General features: G+C 52.1%; 1 protein-coding gene across 1 annotated transcript; it reads left to right on the forward strand.

Annotated features, from left to right (window-relative positions):
• The first annotated feature begins 343 nt into the window (after positions 1-343).
• Positions 344-21,438, forward strand: LOC116940695 (insulin gene enhancer protein ISL-2-like). The gene is made up of 6 exons (XM_032950846.2): positions 344-512; positions 11,602-11,875; positions 12,552-13,057; positions 14,034-14,272; positions 14,638-14,844; positions 17,205-21,438. Exons 1-6 carry the CDS (start codon positions 482-484, stop codon positions 17,325-17,327), a joined length of 1,380 nt encoding a protein of 459 aa, XP_032806737.1. The 5' UTR covers positions 344-481; the 3' UTR covers positions 17,328-21,438.

Consider the following 21,438-nt stretch of genomic DNA (forward strand, 5'->3'; position numbering starts at 1 on the left):
GAACCTTATGTCATCGTTCGGGAGGTGTGTGGGGAGGGTTAGGGGCGAGTCACTTCATGAGCCACCTCCCCCCACACCCCTAACCTAATTAATATTTACGTAAAGCCGACCAATGGGAGTGCGCGCTTGGGTCGGGGCTGGATTTCCCTCGCGTCGGCTGCCTCCACGCCCCGCCCCGGAGTGAGCGAGGCGGTGGAGGAGGAGGCGGTGGAGGAGGAGGAGGGGGCCGGGGAATACTCCCGTCTGGGTCGTGTCCTCGCACTCACGCTCACTCAACACACGCGACCCACGCTCGCAGCGGTGGCGTCGGCGTCTCTTGGAAAGAAGTCGTTCATGGGTGGGTGTTGAGGTGGCGATTGTGAGGTTGGGTCAGGGAGGGCTGCATCGTGCCGAGAGCTGTTAGGAGTTTGGAATTACTCCACGCGTAGCGCTCGCTGTGGGCGAACGCTCTCCCGACTGCTACCTGGATTTCAGAGCTGCTATGTCCGACACGGGGCTGGTGGCTGCGATACGTAAGTCCTCGTTTATTCATTTGATTGCGTAATTATCATCCCGTCATCATTCATTGTGGTCGATCGTCAACGATTAATTTCTCACTCGATATTTTCCGGAACGCTGCTATATTGTACGCATTAGCGTGCGTAAGGCACTGCCACTCAATTACAAGGTACGTCTATCCAAAGTAATCCTGTATTATTGTACGCTCTATTCCTATGAACGGGTTGAATCTTTAAAAAAATATGCATATGCTGAGGAGAAAATAATGCGAGTTGAATTTGTCGTTCCAAAATAATTCCTGTGAGAGCGTTTCCTGACTATTCCGGCTGAAATGAATCACTGTCAACCATCATGATTTAGATTGTTTTAATATAGATTTCCACTTCTAGAGGCTGTGCACAAGGAACAACGGTTCCCGTCGACACAGCAGTGGCTGAGTGAGCGTCAACCATCATAGACACCTGCAAAAGTGGCGGATCACACTCAACAGCAACACGTACACTGAATATGGGGACACAAAGTCCTCGTCCATATTGCTGTTGAGGCCGTTGCCCTTTCACCCCCGCACCTGCGGTTGGCTACGTACGGTGCGAAAGAAGTTCAACATACGTACACACTGTACTTACATATTCACCGTGAGCCGTGATTGATCCACTGCTGGATGAAGGCCTACCCCAGCCGTCGCCCTCTCTCGCGGTCCGACGCGTGACGATGTAGCAATCTTAACGAGCGCGTGTTAATTAATTGCTTGAGTTAGATGTTAATTGATTAATTAATATTAACAGGGGGGTGGGGAGGGGGGTGACGCGCTCATCCATGCGCCTGCGGGTTCCGAGCGCGACAGCCAAGGGAATGATTCAGTTTTGCGATCCTCCACTCTCCCGTGGTGTTGATTACGCGTGCTGCTGTAACGAAAAAAAAACAGTGTATGGATAATAAAAACACATCAATGCTCTTCAAGTAGTTAATTGTAATTTGTGGATGCTATTTTAATTGACTAAACTTATCCACTGTTTTGACCACGGTCTAGGGGTTGTTGTAAGAACCCACGGCGCGGTGTGAGAATCAGTCCACAAGACTCAAACGCTGATCTGTGCCATCGAATTATAACACCATGTCTATATTACTATCATCATCATCATCCACCATCGTCCACCATCATCAACCATCAGTCACCAAACATCATCAGTCACCATCACCATTATAATCATGCCCTTGATTTACAATGAGGTCTGTACGGGATTTTATATTTATATGTCCGCTATGAAAGATAGATTTACAGCAGCATGCAATCTTATTTTTATATTGAACCGAAAACACGAACTATTAAAACCGCGGAATTGCAAGCGCGTGTTGCTATCGTCGTCACGTGTCTACCCTGAATAAGGACCACTGCCCAAAAACGTTGGCTTATATTATACTGCGTTATTTACACGGCCGATTCTCATGGTAACGGAATTACACGGCGGGGAGATGTTAACGACCTCGCCTGGTATGCAGGAGGTCGTGGGTTCGATCCCGACTCTAAAACGCCAGCTCTATGTTTGGAGTTTGTGTGTTCTCTCTCTCCCCCCGTGGTCGCGTGGATTCTTCTCCGGGTCCTCCGGCTTTTACCTCCGCATTTAAAATCAACATCACGTGTTCAGAGTATGTGCCTGCTGCCATACATCTCCACGTGATGTTGATGACGATGAGCCGCTTCTTTGGGCTATCATTTGTGATGGCCGGGTCGCTTCTGTAAAATAGCTATGTAGCTCAGTGTGCCTTACCTGAGAAAATAACAAAAACATAGTTTATCGTCTTTCCAGGTGACCACACGGGATTCCCTCTTGACGAGTCGCGCCGACTCGCAGTGCACAGCAGGCGGGATTGAGAGTCTAATAATGTAATCGGTGGGAGTCTAATCATCGATCTGAGTGTGATAATCGGTGCTCAGGCGGTAGTCATGTCAATGAAGCGATCGTAACTCGCCGTGCCAGCGTTGTAAGTCCCCTTACTGTGGACTTGACCAGTTCGCATGCTAACCCAAGGCTAATGTTAATTGTGGTGGTATCGTGGTGGTGGTAGTGGTCAATTATATTTTCGTGGAGGGTGAAAGGGTGGGAATGGGCGGGGGGGAGGTCTAACATAATTACAGGCAGCACTTTGTACCGGGGGAGACACATTGAGACCATTAATTGTCTTCTGCAAGAGAGACCTGGGTTGGAACAAAACATTATAAAAGGATAATATGAGAGAAAAGTGAAAGACTGGCAATACATATAATCCATATAGCTGTATGCACACACACAAAGTCGCGTTGAGTTTGTTTTCCAGCCGATGTCAATTATACTGTCGCATTGTTTTCCGATTAGATTAGATGCGGAAGGCAGTGCGGCCAGCAGGTTGTTAAAGCAAGCGCGATTTTAAGCGTTCTCCTCCCTTGCGTGCGACTCTTCTCCCGGTTCTCTGCGTTTCCTCGCCTCGCGCAACGATATTCAAGAGTTGGAGTGTGTCGTGCATCGCTCTCGGAACATTTTTCACGAATCCCAGTCATATGCTCATCTACCGTATGTGTACTGTACGTGGATGCGTAGACTAAAAAAACTCGCTCGTTCCCCACACAACACGTGCGCGCTACCGTATTTATCAACATAGTAAAATAGCATTTCTTTGCAAGGAAGTATTATTGCAATGAACTAATGTTTACTGGGTAAACAAGCACTTAGTATCGCGATGAATGGGTGCTTCATATTAGGTGTGACTGGTATTTTCTAGTGGTTAGCGCACCAGGCTGTAGACCTGGCGGCCCTGAATTCGATTCCCTACCTCGGCTAACATCAGCGGCGAATTATAGATACCCTGAACCGATCCCGGACGCATCACTCCACCAACGAGCACTAACCTGCGTGGTGAAGTATGGCCAAACAACCCCGGAATGGTGAAACCATTATCCAGCAGTGGATTGACAAAGGGCTGTTACGTTCGTTGCTGGTGTGATTGTGTCGCTTGCGACTGTCTGGATGAGTGGGGAGCGGTGGTGTCGCGGTTAGGGCTTCTGCGCTACGATGTTGGCGATTCCCGCTCACGGCCAACATCGGTGACAATTATCTGAACCTGTCCTGGGCCTCCCCTAGGTCGACTCAGCCTCAAATGAGTACCTGGTGTAGTGTGTAGTAAACATCGCCACTAAGGAGACAAAGGCGGCCGGGCGTGGTGCTGGCCACCCAACCCTCGCGTGCCGTGCCGGCCTTCATAGGTGCTCGCTAACAGCACTTGACCGAGAAATCTGTTACAGGCTATACGGGGGGTCTTTGTATGGCGGGGGGGGGGGGAGCCTTATTCATCCAGCAGTGGATAGAGAACAGTTACCGATGGTAGTGATGATGACAATGATACATGTTATTAAATTATTGCGCTCTCTGGAATACTTTGTTTAAATCGCCCACTCGTGTTGATCGCCTGGACACCTGTGGAAGGAAGATATGTACATCGCTCATCGGATTCCTGCAGTACAAATAAATATTCTGATTCTGATCCGAGATCTATCTGAATAGATGAGGCATCGTGTGACTGCGCCGGCAAAGTGGTGCACAAGCAAGGCGCAACACAAACTCTGGCCTCTCTCTCTCTCGGTGCTGCGTAGAAGGAGCATCCCCCGAAACGTCGAATCTGATATCCGTTTTCTCTTCAGGCGGTGTTGTTGACCAATTTGACTTCATCTCATATAGCCACGCTGTCTTCCATTAGCTCTCGCCTCTTTGTGAATAATTTATTTCGTTTGTTATTATTTTGGGATAAATACATAATCCTGTATGCCGTGTAGCAATTATCCAACGTCGAGATGAATCAAACATTACGGGTGGATTAGTCAATAAATTTTGTTGATAGTGATATCCCTAATTGGAGACCGGGCGAGACCAATTACATTTCTCGCTATTGTATTTTACGAGTAAATTAATCTTCTTTTGCGCCTACTTATAACCTACACACTATGGTTTACGCATTCATTAAAACGATCATTAAAGAGTGTCGTTTGTAATCGGGGGATTGTTTTTCTAATTATTGTAATTGTTTAAATTAAACAATCCGCGGAATTTTCTTCTGAACGTGTTAAAATCTAAAGTAATTAATTACGAGCGATACAATATTAACATCTCTATACAAAATAACAACTTTGCTATTTTATAACTCAGGCTGGTGTAGCCTCTTCTCGTATATATGTATATACGACATCAACATAATATTACCATTATTAATATTAAAAAATAATTGCAATTATTTTAATAATTGCAATTATTTTTTATGACATAATTGCAATTATTCTTACAAGAACTATTTTCGAAAATCCGCAATATATTTGTTAATGTTATGTATTGTGATGCTACACCCACGTATGTATCAAAATAAAACAGCCCAAATATGCTCTGGGAGTAGGTCCTGCATATATATAAATACCGTGTACACAAACATTGCATTGTGCCATTTAAATGTATATCTGTTTACATCTCGATATACAACTGAACATGAATCCATGAACATTGATATACTGGACATAACATAGTCTACAATCCGTACCGTGCATTTTCTGTTTTTGAAGTACATGTAGAGCATTTTAAATTTATATATATATTTGTGTATGTATATATGTGTGGGGGATCGGTGGCGCAGTGGTTAGCGCACTGCGCTCCAAATCCGGCGACCCGACTTCGATTCCCGCTCACGACCAGCAACAACACCGACAGCGAATATTCGAACTGGTCTTGGGGCCTCCGCTAGGTCCACTCAGCCTTAAGCGGGTACCTGGCGCGATGTGTAAACATCAGAACCGAGGAGACAAAGGCGTGGTGTTGGCAGCCGACGTCACCCTTGCGTCTCCGTCCACGGCCGTGATAGCTGCTCGCTTACCAATGACAGCACTTGCCCCAACAGTCTATTAGAGGCTATACCGGGAGGAGGGGGGGACTTTGGTTGAAACACGCATCATCGCCTTGGCAATCTGCCCTGTCGCCCGTAAGAGACACCACCGCTGTGTGCCACCCGCCCCCCCCCATAAAAATAATCGGACGAAATGCCACATTCGCAAAGGACAGCAGCACGTGAACATTACGATTCACGAGCTCGTAACGCGACGATGGTGGTGCTGATGATGATGATGATGATCTTGGTGCTGATGATGATGTTGGCGATGGGATGGTGATGATGAATGAGAATGATGATGCTGTGGGCTCACACGCTCGCTGACTCGTCCGCTTCAGAAACCCAGAGCCTGAGACGGCAATCAACAACACCTGAGATCGTGCGCGGCGCCTTATCTCAAGCGAGTGCCTTCTGATAACAAGTCATGCGTTCGTAAACATGTGTGTGTGTGCGCGTGCACATTATGTGTGTGCGCGCGTGCACATTATGTGTGTCAAAGTGGGGAGCGGTATCGCCGTGGTTTGCGCACTGCCCCAACAGTCTGTTAAGGCTACACGGGGATCTTTGCCCGTGCGTGTAAACGCCTTCATCCAGCAGCGGATTGACAAACAGCTTTATATGATGGTTGTTATGATCATCATGACATCCCGACGCCCTTATAATCTGTCACACGAATACCACACACACAACTCAGACCTTCCTTTTGTGTGTTTATATTTCCAAGGTATGCTTTGAATTAATTCTGTATAACGACGTGATTGTTATACATTCATTGTACGTGTGTGTCAGTGTGTGTGTCTGTGTGTCAGTGTGTCAGTGTGTGTCTGTGTATGTCAGTGTGTGTCTGTGTGTGTGTCAGTGTGTCTGTGTGTGTGTCAGTGTGTGGGGAGCGGTATGAACCTGGCGACACGGGTTCGATTCCCGCTCACGGTCAACACCAGTGACGATTATCTGAACCGGTGCCGGGCCTCCTCTAGGTCGACTCAGCTTCAAATGAGTTCCTAGTGTGGTGTGTAAACATCGCCACTCAGGAGACAAAGGCGTGGTGCTGGCCACCCACCCCCTCGTGCACTTGCCCCGTTCCGTCTGTGTCGTGATGGGGAGTGATCGTGTTGCAGCGCGTAGTATCACAACATGTGCTGTGCCGCCTCAATATCCACTCAGCCTTAAACGATTACCGTTGCTATGTGTAGCGGCCGGGCGGGGTAATTGTCATACACCGACCTTAATAGCTGCTCGCAAACATCGCTTGCCCCCGATAGTCTAAGCAGGCTACACGGGAAACTCATCGTCTTTGTGATACATTCCGTGTTTGTTTCTCTTCATTGTGTTTGTTTGTCTTGGTGGAGGGGTTGTTGTTGTTTACCTGTGCTGACCCCATCGAGACGTCACCAGGTGTGCCTGTTGCGATGGATGGCAACAGGTGGCAGGCGGTGTCCGTGTCGACCTCGGGGAGGCCCAGCACCGGTTCAGATAATCGTCACTGGCCGTGAGCGGGAATCGAACTCGGGCCGCCGGGTTCTTAGCACAGCGTAGCGCTAACCGCTACACGGCGCCACAGCTCGCCAGCAACTCGCGCGATGGTGACGAGTCTGAGTCCCTTCTCGTGCGTGGTGACATCAGCAGCAGCAGCGGTGTGTCTCAGAAGCTGAATGCCAACATGTACCTGTGTACGTTGAGCTTCTTCCGCACCGGACGCAGCCAACCGTGCTCATCGGAGGCGCGGGGGCACCTGCTGCCAGCCACGACGAGAGGGGCTTCGGCAGAGGGAGTTCGTGGAGTGTTTCTGTTCCTACTCTGTTGAAGGAGCGCAGGCAACAGTGGGGGTTACTGTGCGGCCCGTAGCTTGTGCTGCATGGCCACGGTCGCACTGCCTTGGCTGGTCTTTAATGCATCTCTTTGTGGCTCCATGAAGCTCTATGCGTCTCCTCCATGTGTCGCTATGTGTATCTGTGTATATCAATGGGTCTATATATATGTGAGTCGTGTGTGTATTTCTGCGCGTGTCTGAGGGTTTACTATGTGGTCCATAGCTTAAGGTTGCATGGCCGAAGTCGCGTTACTGCGGCTGCGTCGTTAATTTGCTGTTCACGAAGGAGGTGTCCGCATCGGCCTGTTGATGTTGTGATGCGGTTGATGGTTGCACCGCCGGTGTCTTCGACGGGGAGGAGGAAAGTGAAAGCCGGGAGGAGGTGCGGCGATGTCTGGAGCTCGAATGAGGAGGCGCTTATTCTGGACGTCCGCGTTGTTCCACTCTCGAATTATATTCCAGAATGAAAACGAATTTCTTTCGAACTGATTTTAGTGGTTAGTTTGTTGTCCCGCCCCCCCCCTCCCTCGCACATCCGATTAGTACGGTTGGATACGTACGTCGTGAAAGAAGTTCAACATGCACACTTACACTCTGTGGGTGAGTGTCTACGACGGTGACGGCCGCACGACCCCCGAAGGGGGATTGAGGCTTGAGTCGGTTGGCGTCGAGTTGACATTATCGAGGTCCTCGTTGGTACGTGGAGTGTCATCGGCAAGCCACACGTATAACAAAGAGTCGAGTAACCGACCAGACGTTGAGTCGGAGACGACAAAGTGCTCCAGTGGCCCACGGAGAGACTCATGACCAACACCCGTCGGCGTTGGGAAGAAGCTTTGTGCTCTCTCGCGACCCGTCTGGTTGGCTACTGCTGCTCGATCGTGGGATGTGTGCCGATGCCTCCTCAGCTACATCGAGGCACCTTGATGATACGGGGGTTCTGTATGGGATGAGACGAGGGTTCTGTATGGGATGAGACGAGGGTTCTGTATGGGATGAGATGAGGGTTCTGTATGGGATGGGACGAGGGTGCTGTATGGGATGAGACGAGGGTTCTGTATGGGATCAGACGAGGGTTCTGTATGGGATGAGACGAGGGTTCTGTTTGGGATGATACTGGGGTTCTGTATGGGATGGGACGAGGGTTCTGTATGGGATGGGACGAGGGTTCTGTATGGGATGGGACGAGGGTCCTGTAATGGATGGGACGAAGGTTCTGTATGGGATTGGACCAGGGTTATATATGGGATGGGACGAGGGTTATGTATGGGATGGGACGAAGGTCTGTATGGGATGGGACGAGGGTTCTGTATGGGATGGGGCGAGGGTTCTGTATGGGATGGGACGAGGGTTTCTTATATGATGTCATTCACAACAATCGCTACTTATAATGGAACAGCTGTGGACTATTACACGTTATTACTTTATTATTAACGTTTCGGGCAAGGCCAGGGGTTCTTTTTCAAAGTGGAGGAAGTAGACATCGCCAACAACGTGACATCAGGACGTCACGGTGGCGACGAGATGTTCACTCCCTCGCCTGGTGTATAGGAGGTCGTGGGTTCAATCTCGACCCTGACGATGCCTGCTGCTGCTGTATATTTGGAGTTTGCGTGTCTCTCTCTCATCATCATCACCACCACAGTGGCTAGGAGAGGTTGACTACCTCGCCTGGTGTACAGGAGGTCGTGGGTTCAATCTCGACCCTGACGATGCCTGCTGTATATTTGGAGTTTGCGGCGTCTCTCTCCCCATGGTCGCGAGTTTTCTCCAGGTCGTCCGGTTTTCCCCTCCACATTTAGAATCAACATCACGCATTTAGAATAATTGGCTGCTATGAATTCCCACGATGATAAGCCACTTCGTTGAGCTATCATTTGTGGCCAGGTCGCTTCTGAAAAAAGAGCGCTATAGCTCAGCAAGCCTTACCTGGTAAAGTCTATAGTTTTATTTTAGTTTCAATCTGAGTTTGAGGCCCAATAGCACAGTGGTCAGCCAGTGCAACTTGCAATCAGAAGGGGGACAGGTTCGCTTCCCGGTCACATGAGTCGATTCAGCCCATCGTTTTTTTTAAGAGCTCATAAAACAAATTCCAACTTTGTGAGCACTCAGAAGTAGCTGCCCTGCGGTCCGCCATAAGAATGTGGAATTGTCACTCCTGAGAGGCGTAAACGGAGCTGAGCGTCGCTTTGAAGTTTAAAGGGCCGTGCTCCAAAATCAGACGTCCTTACGTAAACACGCACACGCATAGGCTCGCATGCACACGCAAAGACAAAGACCCCCCCCCCCCCCGATAGCCTTTAATCGATTGTTGGGGCAAGTGCTGTTAGCGAGTAGCAGCGATTAAAGCCGGCACTGCACACAAAGGGGTGGGTGGCCAGCACCACGCCCGACCGCCTTTGTATCCCCAGTTGGCGATGTTTACACACCGCCGCACAGGGAACGCATTTGAGGCTGAGTCTACCTCCGACAGCACACACACACGCAGCCACGCAGGGACACTCTTCGCACACGGACGCAAACGCAATGTGCGTGAGTTCTGCTGGGTTGAATGAGTGGTTTGTGCACGCTACCACGGACCCGAGCGCCTGAGTTCATTTGCACAACAAACTTGAGTGCGCTACCTCGAGGGGTGTTCACGAGGTATCTTGTGCGTGCGTGCGTGCACGTGTGTGTGTTTGTGTCTGTGTGCGGTGCTCGCTAACAGCTAACCTGGGGAGCAGTGGTGTAGCGGTTAGCGCTACGCTGCGCTACGAACCCGGCGATCCGGGTTCGATTCCCGCTCACGGCAAACACCAGTGACGATTTTCTGAACCGGTCCCGGGCCTCCCCTAGGTCGACTCAGCCTCAAATGAGTACCCGGTGCGGTGTGTAAACATCGACACTGGGGAGGCAAAGGCGGTCGGGCGTGGTGCTGGCCACTCACCCCCTCGTATGCCGTTCTGGCCTTCATAGGTGCTCGCTAACAGCACTTGCCCCTACATTTTGCCAAGGCTATACGGGGGATCTTTGTCTTTGTGCTCGCTAACAGCGCTTGCGCCAAACGTCTGTCGAGGCTATACGGAGTTCTTTTTATTTGTGTGTGTGTGTGTGAGCAATGTGGTGCTACCGTGTGGAGCGGTGGCGCAGTGGTGAGGGCACTGCGCTGCGAACCCCGAGTTCGATTACCGCTCGCGGAAAAAAATTATCGGTGACGAATATCTAAACCAGTCTGGGGCTTCCCCCTTGGTCAACCCACGTTTACATGAGTATCTGGTACTGTTTACAATAAATAAAAAACACGAGCCACTGGAGAGACAAAGACGGCCGGGCGTGGTTCTGGATACACACGCCGCTCGTGTGCCGTGCCGGCCTCAATGAGCTTCTCACGAACAGCGCTTGTCCGAACAGTCTGTTAGTGGCTGTGTCGGAGGGGGGTGGTCTTTGTGAGCTACAGTGGGGGAGTCGTGGCGCAGTGGTTGACGCACTGCGCTATACAAAGCCGGCGACGCGAGTTCCATTCCCCGACCACAACTAACATCGGTGCCGAGTGATATCCAAACCGGCCCTGGTTCAGATGTCAGCGGCGCGCCGAGTGTGTTTTTTTGTCCCGCTGTAGAGGATGCAATCTGGAATCTGGCCAATGTTTAACTTCTTCTTTCTAGCCGTGTGGCGCGTTGACGTGGCTGAGCGGGAGCGTGCTCGCCGTTTGTTGCAAGAGGTTCCCGGTTCGAAATCTCCCTCGGCTGCCCTGGTGAACACTCCGCGGGCGCATTGCCCCACGGACACGTACGCGTCGCCACGCTTCGCAGCGTACGGCTCGAGGTCCCCGTGATGTCGTTGGCGAAAGAGGGGAGGCCACGTGTGCCGTAAATTACCTGATGGGGGGGGAAAAAACCCAGCATCCATTGTCCCCTACTGCGAAGCACGGCGCCTTGGCGTCACGGCCTGGCGCTGTGAGAACGCGCGGCAACGCCCGCACGTGGTGGGACGTTGCGCGGGATGGCGAAGGGCCGGTTGGTCAGCGGCGGCATTGGAGCGGTCTCCATGAGTCTTGCGACCAAGAGAGAAGGAGAAGACCTCAAAGCAGACGGTGGGATATTGTGAGGGCAGATCTGTAGGGTCTCCGTGTGACTCTACAGGTCTCTGTGTGAGTTTGAGAGTCGATAGGTGGTACAGATAATGCGAGGGGCAGCTCTATAGGGTCTCTGTGTGAATCTACAGGTCTCTGTGTGAGTATGAGAGTCGATAGGTGGGACAGGTAATGCGAAGGCAGATCTGTACTGGCAAAAAGGTCCCACGGATATTGATTTGTTTTGTTTATGCGGAGTCGCAGACGCGCGTGGGAGACGTTAATGCCCGCCTCGTTGATTATAATTTAGACGCTCGGCATTGGGTTTCCGCCTGCCCAACAGAGGTGGACGAGTGCAGCGGCGGCGTCGGTGGTGGCGACGATGGGAGCCGACGAGGAGGAGGAGGAGGCGGCGGTGCCGACGGCGCCGAGGGCGTCTCCGCGGGCTGCGCGGGGTGCGGGAGGCCCATCCGGGACGCGTTCCTCCTGCGCGTGTGGCCCAACCTGCGGTTCCACGCCGCCTGCCTGCGCTGCGCCGAGTGCCGTGCGCAGCTGCACGAGGCCCGCTCCTGCTTCGTGCGTGCAGGCCGCACCTTCTGCCAGCGGGACTACAACCGGTATGGGCCCCCCCCCCCCTCACGGCCGTGCACGTGTGTGTGTATGTGGGGAGCAGTAGTGTGGCTGTGAGTGCGCTGCACTACGAACCCGGCGACCCGAGTTTAATTGCCGCTCGCGGCCAACACCAGTGAGGATTATTTTAACCGGTTCTGGGGCCTCCCCTAGGTGGACCGGTGCAGTATGTTAAAAAACATCGGAACTGGGGAGACAAAGGTAGCCGGGCGTGTCCTGTAAATCATTTTGCAAATCAACCAGCAATGGGTCGACAAATGCTGTACAATGTCGGAGTTACTACTGAGAGTGGTGGCTGTGCTTCTGCTGCTGCAGTCTTGCCCCTCGCCTCATGTTGTCACCCCTCTGATCCCTTCCTCTCAATGTCCCGTCTCTCTCCTATCTCCTCTCTCCCTCCATTATCCTCCGTCTCTCTCCTCTCTCCCTCCACTATCCTCCCTCTCTCTCTCATCTCACTTTCTCCCCTCTCTGCTCCCTATTCCCTCTCCTTTCTCAAAACCATCTCTGGTCTCACCGCATCTCTCTCCTCCGTCTTCCTACCTCTCTTCTCTCTCCCATCTCTCCTTACTCTACCTCCTCCTTTTCACTCCTCCTTCTCTCTGCTCCCATTTCCTCCCCCCCCCTCCCACCCTCCCACCCCCTACCCCCGCTGCCCCTACACAGTCTGTTCGGGGTCAAGTGCTCGCGCTGCTCGCTGGGTCTGAGCCGCACCGAGCTCGTGATGCGAGTGCGCGGCCGCATCTACCACCTCGCGTGCTTCCGCTGCTGGGCGTGCGCCCGGCGCCTGCTGCCGGGAGACGAGGTCTCCCTGCGCCCCGCCGGAGAGCTCCTGTGCAGGGCGCACAGCCTCCCGCCCCCACCGCACCATCACCACCATCACCACCATCATCACAATCATCATCACGGTCATCAACAACAACAGCAGCAGCAGCAACAGCAGCAACTCAACGATGCGCATCTCGAGAATAATCACCATCATCCGCAACACCACCACCACCACCATCATCATCCTCACGTCCATAACCAAGGACACAACCATCACAACCATCACCATCACCAGGAGCGCCCCGCTGGTGTGCCGTCACTGAGGCCCGACAGGGCTCACAGGGGCCCCGGGGAGAAGAGGGGACCCGTGCCACGACCCTCGTGCGGGGACCTGCACATGTCCGGTACGTCGTCATGTGTGATGCGCAGGGCTGTGAGGCGTCAGGGCGGTTGGTGCTCTAAGCGTGGTCCCCAGTACCTACTGCCGGTTGGTCCGCGAGACCGTGATGCACACGCTGGTCGATCTGGACAATAACGACAGCGTTAATATAACTTTTGTTTCGGACATAAATTTATATTTAACTCATGATGTTTAATTTTAAAATTAACTTTCCGTAAACTACCCTGATTGAACTATCCTAGCCTCCCTTAAAAAAACAAAATCTTATAGCTGCGTACATGTTTTTGTATGTTCCGGTAATGTGAATAATTTAGTACGAGTGGAATTTAAAGAGAGAAGCTTGTGCATTTTGTCACTAGGGGTGCGGGTCTGGGCGGTCTGTGGAAATGTTTGCATCGGTTCAGTGGTCCGAGGGCCAAAAAAAGTTTGAGAAACAGTGCACTAGAGGAACCGAGAGGGGATGGGGGGGGAGGATTCTGTGTGGGGGTGGGGGACACGAGACCCAAGTCCCGTGACGCAGTTCTCCAATGACGTGAATTAATTATACTGTTAATGTAATTCGGTTTGTGGTGAAAGTGATTCATCAGGAGCAGGTTGGGATATCGTTGAAAATGCTGAAAAGTGCCCAAAGGAGCTTGGGGAGGTGCCAGTGTAGAATTGCCCTTAGAGACGGATGTGGTTATATGATAGTAAAGCGGCCACTAGAGCAGTGTTCTTCATTGCAAGGCCCCGCGGGCCGTTGGTGGCCCCTGGGTGGCCTTTCGTGCGACCCCTGATGTGCGGCCCCCGAAAAAACACAAACAATGAAACACCCCACCGTGCTGTTAAACCCCAATGGCGTCAAATGTGTGGCGGCCCTCACGCCGATGTCTTATCGGTGAAAGTGCCCCCCTCCCCCCTCTCAGGAGCACTGCACTAAAAAGAGCCCTGCATTTAATCGAGCCCTGCCTACCCCGCCCGTGCCCCGTGGCCTGTGCCAGGCTCGGGCAAGGCGAGCCGGGTCCGCACCGTCCTGACGGAGCGACAGCTGCAGACGCTGCGCACGTGCTACGCGGCGAACCCGCGGCCCGACGCCCTCCTGAAGGAGCAGCTCGTGGAGATGACGGGCCTGAGCCCCCGCGTCATCCGCGTCTGGTTCCAGAACAAGCGCTGCAAGGACAAGAAGCGCACCCTGGCGGGGCGGCACGACGGAGAGCCGCCGTCGCCGGACGCCAAGACCGTGAGTCCCGTCCCTTCCACGAGACCTCCGCAGCGCACGCCCAGGGCCCCTCGTTTCCCACGACAGTCTTTTTTTTCTTGGGGGGGGGGGGACTCCCTGCTCTCTGTGCCCTGCGACCCCTCCCCCTACAAGACGAGGACTTGCCGCGCTTGACTTGTTGGGGCGGTGGAACCTAATGAGACGTTGCCGATATGTTGAACTCTTTATATATGTTATTCACCCTATTTCGCACCATACATAGCCAACCGTGCTAATCGGAGGTGCGGGAGAACGACAACAAACTCAACACAAAAGGCAATTCTAAAGAAATGTGTTCTCGATCTCGATTTCAAAGTGCCTGCCATGCGCTTCCGCTGCTTTTGCAGTGCCTGCAGGGCCTGGAGGGCAAGGCCCTGGTGGCGCGGAGCCCCGTGACGCAGGACAGCGAGGCGGAGGCCGAAGCTGCGGGAGCCGGCGGTGGGGGCGGCGGCGGCGTGGCGGTGCGTGCCTCCCCACAGCCCCCCTCGTGGCGAGCGCTCGCCGCCTTCGCCCTGCGCGCCCAGCTGCAGCCCCTGCCCTCCACCAGACAGGCGGTACGTGCGTGGGTGCGTGCGTGTGTGGCGTGTGCGTGTGTACGGGCGTCCGTCGCGGGATGCGGTGGGAGTGGGGGGCAAAGCGGTGGCTGCTGTATGGAGACAGGCGCACGGGACCACTTAGGGGGTAACCGGGGTACAGGTGTACTCGAAGAAGGGGGCGTACGTGGAGGTAGGCGTTCGATCGTGGGTAAAGATACCTTGAGACAGATGTATATGGATTGTAAGATAAGGTTACCTGGAGAAAAAGTTGCATGCGCCTGAACGGAGAGGTGTACTGTGAGGTGGGTGTGCTGGGATACAGGGGTATCTTTATACAGGTGTATACCGAATTGAGGTATACGTAAAGCTACCAAAACTGATGCTGCTTGGGAGTTCCAAAGCTTTTGTGAAATAGCGCGATTTTGTCCTCGGCTAAGATTTTCTGGCTCCATTGTTTGACTCACGATTATGGGATATTAGCTTATTTATTTTACCAAGTTAGGACACACTGAGCTAAGTAGCTCTTTTTCAGAAGCGACCTTACTATCACAAACGACAGCTCAACGCAGTGGCCTATAACGTGAAAATTCTCTAAAAGGGCAGTTACCTGAGCAGCGGGCGGGGCTGAATGAACAGTGGGCGGGGCTACCTGAACAGTGGGCGGGGCTACCCGAGTTGAGGGCCTCTCCCTTTGGGCGGGGATAGTGGAGTGGTTGGGGCTATGTGAAAGTGGGCGGGGCTCAATGGTTGCTTCCGGCTCACCTTTGCTTCCTGGTCGAGCCTCGCGGACTCCTGCTTTCTTTTAGGGGGTGAGGTGTACACGGCGCCGCTCGGGAAGTGCCCATCGTATTCCCGTCCCGCTTCCAGGCCGCCAAAGCGGAGTGCGCGTGTCCGTGGTGACGACGCGGCGGTAACCCGAGAGTCCGATCCCTGGCCCGTATTTTCCGGCGCCGTCGCCGTGCCGCTTAGCTGCTTCGCTGCACTCGCACCGTAAATATTCGTCACGCGCGCTCGCAAACATTTGCCGTGCGGCTTTCGCGCACCGATGCGAGCGCAAAATAACTGCGGGTTTGCCTATCGCACGGAGGGGCTTAAAAATCTGTCTCGTGTCGTTTGCTTTGGGGTGCCCCTTAAGGTTGCGGAAATGGAATGATTTGTGTTTCACCACTCAACCCCCCCCCCCCACCGGGAGTTTGATCAAATGTCAAGACTCAGCGCTGCCATATTGGGTTGGTGTCATTGCAGGCTAGTTTGTCCGACTCGGGTCTTCTGTTGGAACTGTGACATTGCCCTCACGGATGTCCCGGGGCTCCATGAGCGAACAAATGGGCACCACGGTGGCTAGGAGATGTTAACTACCTCGCTTGGTTTACAGGAGGCCGTGGGTTCAATCCCGACCCTGATGCCTGCTGCTGAATATTTGGAGTTTGCAGTGTCTCTCTCCCTGTGGTCGCGTGGATTTTTATAATGGGTCCTTCCCTCCACGTTTAGAATCAACATCACGCGTTCAGAGTATTTGTCTGCTATACATTTCCGCGCGATGAGCCACTTCGTTGAGCTACCATTTGTGGCCAGGTCGCTTCTGAAGAAACAGCTGCACAGCTCAGCGGGGACTTACCTGGCAAAGTTACACAAATAAAGAATTAAAGCTTTCGTGACTGCATAAGATTACTCATTGGCTTTTTCGGTAAAGTCACGTATGTAGAAATACAATAAAATTATATTGAAACAAAACAAAACAATCACGGCGTTTCGATCACAACACAAGCGATCTTCATCAGGTGTCAAGAACAAATCATGGAGGTAAATACAACAAGAAGATGAAAGAGGAGAATTCAACAAACGCAAGAAACATTATGTGAAGCACAACCAGTCAAGCCAACAACACAGTTAGACAATTCCTGGCGGGACACGGATTTCATAAGAGTGTTAAATTTTGTTTTCAACTTCTGGATTGCACTTACCAGCATAGAGTGAACAAATACGAGGTACAAAGTCAGCAGAAATACATATACAGGCCCACTAAGAGGCAAAGAGGGAGGAAAAGACAGACAGAAGCAAGGAGAGAGAGAGAGGGGTCCGCCAGGAATTGTCTAACTGTGTTGTTGGCTTGACTGGTTGTGCTTCACATAATGTTTCTTGCGTTTGTTGAATTCTCGTCTCTCATCTTCTTGTTGTATTTACCTCCATGATTTGTTCTTGACACCTGATGAAGATCGCTTGTGTTGTGATCGAAACGTCGTGATTGTTTTGTTTTGTTTCAATATAATTTTATTGTATTTCCACATACGTGACTTTACCGAAAAAGCCAATGAGTTACACAGATAGTTTAGTTTATTCGCTTATTGCGGTTGTTGTCGTGGTTTTCGTCGTTGCAGGCGAGTTTGTCCGACTCGGGCTCCTGTTCGGACTCGTCGTCGGCGAGTGACGTCACCCTGCTGCCATCACATCTGCCCGACACCCCCACCAGCCTGGCGTCAGACCTCTGCTCCGAGTCATAACCGCACGCAGTCTCACACACACCCCGGCCCCTCCAACCTACATCCCCCTCCTCCCACTGCCACACCGCCAACCCTCGCCCGCCGTTCCCACTGGGCATGTAACGATTCATTCATTTGGTCTCGTTTGTGTTGTGTTATCTGTATCGCCTGTCTGGTTTGGTGTCTCTTTATTTTCCGTCATGTTTGTTCTCCGTGTTACCTTGTCTTGTGTAGTACGTCTGCTGGGTAAGGTCTTGTTTGTTCTAGCTGCGTTCCACCTCGTGTCTTCTGTCTCGTTCTGTATTCCCTGTTTTGTTCTGTCTCAATTGTTCCGACTCATTTCCTCTGCCCTTGTTCTGCCTCATCTGTATAGTCTCGTTTGTTCTGTCCCGTTGTTATTTTCATCTCGCTTGCGTTACTCATCTTGTTTGTTCCTTCTCGATTGTTCCATTAACCTCCGTGTAACATTTGCATGAAATGTGCACGTGACGAGCTTCACAATTGAATCGATTCCCGCAAGCGAGATACGACGACGTTCCTAACAATGCCTGCACGAGAGTCGATTCCGATCGATGATGCGTCGTTACATGCCTAGCCTCTGCACCACCTGGTGGGAAACGCTACGGCCCAAGGGCTGGATGCGGTTCGCTCCTTCGTTTCACACGGCCCATTCATTTTGTACGACCCGCCACGACACGAGGCCCACCACTTGTAAACGGCCCACAAACGAAACCTGTCCATCACCTGCGAGCGCCTTGGCCGCTCTAATCGGGTACTAGAGGGGAATATTTGAGTGTCGCGCTCAGCCATGCCTGTACATTTCCAGCAGTGGTAGAAGTGACTGGGCTGTGTGTGTCTGTGAATGTGTCGTTGACTGCCAAAGGTATTTGAAAGTCGTATTTGGTCCTGAGTAAGGAATAGGTTGCCCATCCTTGGTCTACACCAACCACCCTGCACCGCGTCGCCCTCCTCCTCCGCCCGCTGCTGGACTTCCCAGCTCGCACACCTGCAGACAGCTCCCACACCTGCACACAGATCCCACAACTCCGTTGGTGGCGTCCCTGGAAAACAACGCAAGACACACGACGCCCCCCCCAGCTCGGCTTGCTCTGTGACATCACACTCGGTCGCCCGCTCACTCGTGTGCATCGAACCTCCTGCTCTGCTCTGAGGTGACACAGCTGAATCTTGATTTGAAGCTTTCGTGACTGCAGGAATCCATACTCTTTGGTTCTTTCGGTAAAGTCACGTAGGTGCAAAATAAAATAAATCAGTGATTTAAAGTCACGTAGGCATAAAATAAAATAAATCAGTGGTTCATTTCTTTGGTCTACCTACGTGACTTTACCGAAAGAACCAAAGAGTATGTGACACAGCTGGGCTGGTAAATCTTTGAGCCAATAATCTTCTCACTGGGCCCCACCGATTCTCATTCATGGAGGGGGGGGGGGGGTTCAAAGGGGTGGGTGATCCAACGGTCTGCGGTTGCTGTTTGGTGTTGTGGAGTCAGAGCTGCAAGGATGGCACGGGAAGCCGCGCCGGCGTGGCGCGTAAGTCACGGCAGGAACGAGTCGGCACGACCGCGTGGCTGTTCACGGCTGTGCCCTCACGGCGCGCCAATGAGCTTTCGGTGTTGTTGCCGCCTGTTGTTCGGCGCGATGCCCGACGTTTCGCTTCTTGCAGAAGGACCCATTGCGCGGAGTGAAATGTCGGACATCGCGCCGAAGAGCACGCGGTCCGTCGCGGGTGCGGTGTCGGGGACAGCTGAACAAGCAGGCATACGGATCATTTTATGAAATTCAAAAATGACGATCGTGTAGATAATGTATCGGTGAATGTAAATAACATATTATATATATATTCCTGCTTTGATAAGGCAGCGGTCTGTTTACTCGTTCCTACCTTAACTGGCGCGACATGTTCGTGCAATTACCCGGCGCTCACCCCAGGTTGCAATTTAATGAGCTACTTAGTCGCGTATGAAATTGCTGCTTCTGTGAATTCACACGATGGACACCAGGTGATTTAAGAACAATAATTACACGGGGTTATTTGGTTATTTTATTATCGTCGTTGACATCTGATATCCAACCCATTCATCATTTCCAGCATATCATATCCTCCCTCGCTGCAAACCTCTATTTTCCTGAAGAAGGCCCATCGACCTAAACGTCAACAAATGTATTTCTTTGGGTTCACCCGCACTCAATGTACTGTCACCCAGACTGATCTACTGATCTACTGATGCCACAACGGTTGTGAATTGGCCACCGGTGCTTCTTTTCAATCTAGATTTAAAACTCATTTCTTTAGAGATGCTTTTTTGTGTTCAGTTCGTTTTCCCTCACCCGCAGTGCCCGTGTACAAAGTCAGAACCCAACAATTGCGCCCTCATGTAGACTGCAATGCTATCGGATACAACGCAGCTTTAGATCATCAATGTGATTGGCTACCGAACAGGGGCATTGGCAACCAATCAAACCGACCACAGGACAGGTGTGCCCTATGATTGGCAACTGCTACTGCTGCTGTGTAAAGCAGCCCGCAGTTAAAAACAACGCGTGGAACTCAAACGGCTAAAACTCGGAGGGGCTGTCAATATCGTCCCTGTTGCACCTAGAATCTAAGACTATTATTGCGTGTCCCTTCTCCCGGTGACAGTTAACACACACACACACCCCAGCCACCTCCCTGTCCTTATCTTAAATTCGCATTCACGCAGCTGTAATGGGTTCACGCGGTTGGGGAGGGGGTGGGGCGTTGGGGTGGGGTGGAGGGGCATTACCCCCCCCCCCCCCCACTTCTTCATCCTTTCTCATCGATACCAAACGTAAAAAAACAAGTAGGTCATACCAGGGGCTAAATGTCGCCGCTCTATTTTCCGCAAACGCTGCTATAGCCAGCGGCTGACTCGGAGTACGGATCACCGGCATAAGGCACTACCACTCGTGTAACGGGTACACCTATCAATAATAATAATTAAAATGTTCTTGCACCTCACTACATTCCTAGAATTATATGAACAGGCTGATCGAGAGGAGCGTTCTGGTTCTGTTTCGGCTGCAATGAAGCGCTTGGTTGAGACTCGTGGTGGGGTGCAGCGGTCGCTGCTGCTGCTGCAGAGTGGAGCCCCAGAGCACGTGGAGGGAGGGGGATGAATGACGGTGGGGAGGGGGGGGGCAGAGGCCGACTTCGTTCTGGCGAAGGGAGAGGGAGTGATCTCCTGCAGGCCAGGGCTTCATTTCTCACTCAATGTGTTCCGGGTCGCTGGTTGACTGGAGTATACGCGGCACGCGACTACCACTGTAGTAGCCACAGTTGTGGCGAGAGGTCGACTGACTGGATGTGGTGTGCCGGGTGCCTGGAAGGTTTCGGGGAGGACCCGGCTGAAATTAAGCCCTGCTTGCAAGACTTGTACGTACGGCCGGATTCAAATGTTGCTGGCAAATGGTTTTCATCCAATTTTTTTTGGGCGGGTGGAGGGAGGGGGGGGTGAACTGCCACCGACATTTCGGATCGTCACCATTGACAGATTGTCGATTGCTTAGGCCGAAGAGTTTTTTTTTGGCCGATTCACCAAAAAAAAGATTTTGCTCATTTGACCCCGGGTACCCGACGGTGTGGAGCAGCATCAGCAGCGGGACGATGACGATGCTGATGACGATGGTGACGATGACGACGGTGACGATGCTGATGACGATGGTGACGATGCTGATGACGATGGTGACGATGCTGATGACGATGGTGACGATGGTGACGATGCTGATGACGATGGTGACGATGATGAAAGCCTGGTTCCAGACAGCGGGGGAAGTCACGGAGAAACGACGGCCGGCAGCGACGGCCCCTGGGCCTTGGTGGGTATCGACGGACGTGTTGACTTTGTTGTTTGTGATTTGTGTTTGCGCATCACTGCCAAAGCAGCGGCAGCAGCAGCATCACCAAATCGGTGGCTTGAGGAGCGAACTGAAAGGCGGCTGTGCATCGACTCTGCGCCCTTTCCCCACAACCACCGCCTTTGCCCGTTCGGTGTCGAGTATTGATATTTGTGTTCGTCCATAGCGTTCTAAGTTATTATTTATTGGCAATAAAAATGTCCCAACGTCCCGGCAAATGCTTGGAGGAATCTTCA

This window comes from Petromyzon marinus, chromosome 1, assembly GCF_048934315.1.
Source record: "Petromyzon marinus isolate PM22_M1 ecotype Great Lakes invasive population chromosome 1, UKy_Petmar_22M1.pri1.0, whole genome shotgun sequence".
In the NCBI taxonomy this organism is placed as follows: Eukaryota; Metazoa; Chordata; class Hyperoartia; order Petromyzontiformes; family Petromyzontidae; genus Petromyzon; species Petromyzon marinus.

What these genes read in the sequence shown, in the direction of transcription:
- LOC116940695 (XM_032950846.2), top strand. Translation starts at nt 482, where the DNA reads ATGTCCGACACGGGGCTGGTGGCTGCGATAC. An exon ending in TGCCAGCGGGACTACAACCG is followed by an intron (nt 11,876 to 12,551) that starts GTATGGGCCCCC and finishes GCCCCTACACAG; the next exon opens with TCTGTTCGGGGTCAAGTGCT. An exon ending in CGTCGCCGGACGCCAAGACC is followed by an intron (nt 14,273 to 14,637) that starts GTGAGTCCCGTC and finishes CTGCTTTTGCAG; the next exon opens with TGCCTGCAGGGCCTGGAGGG.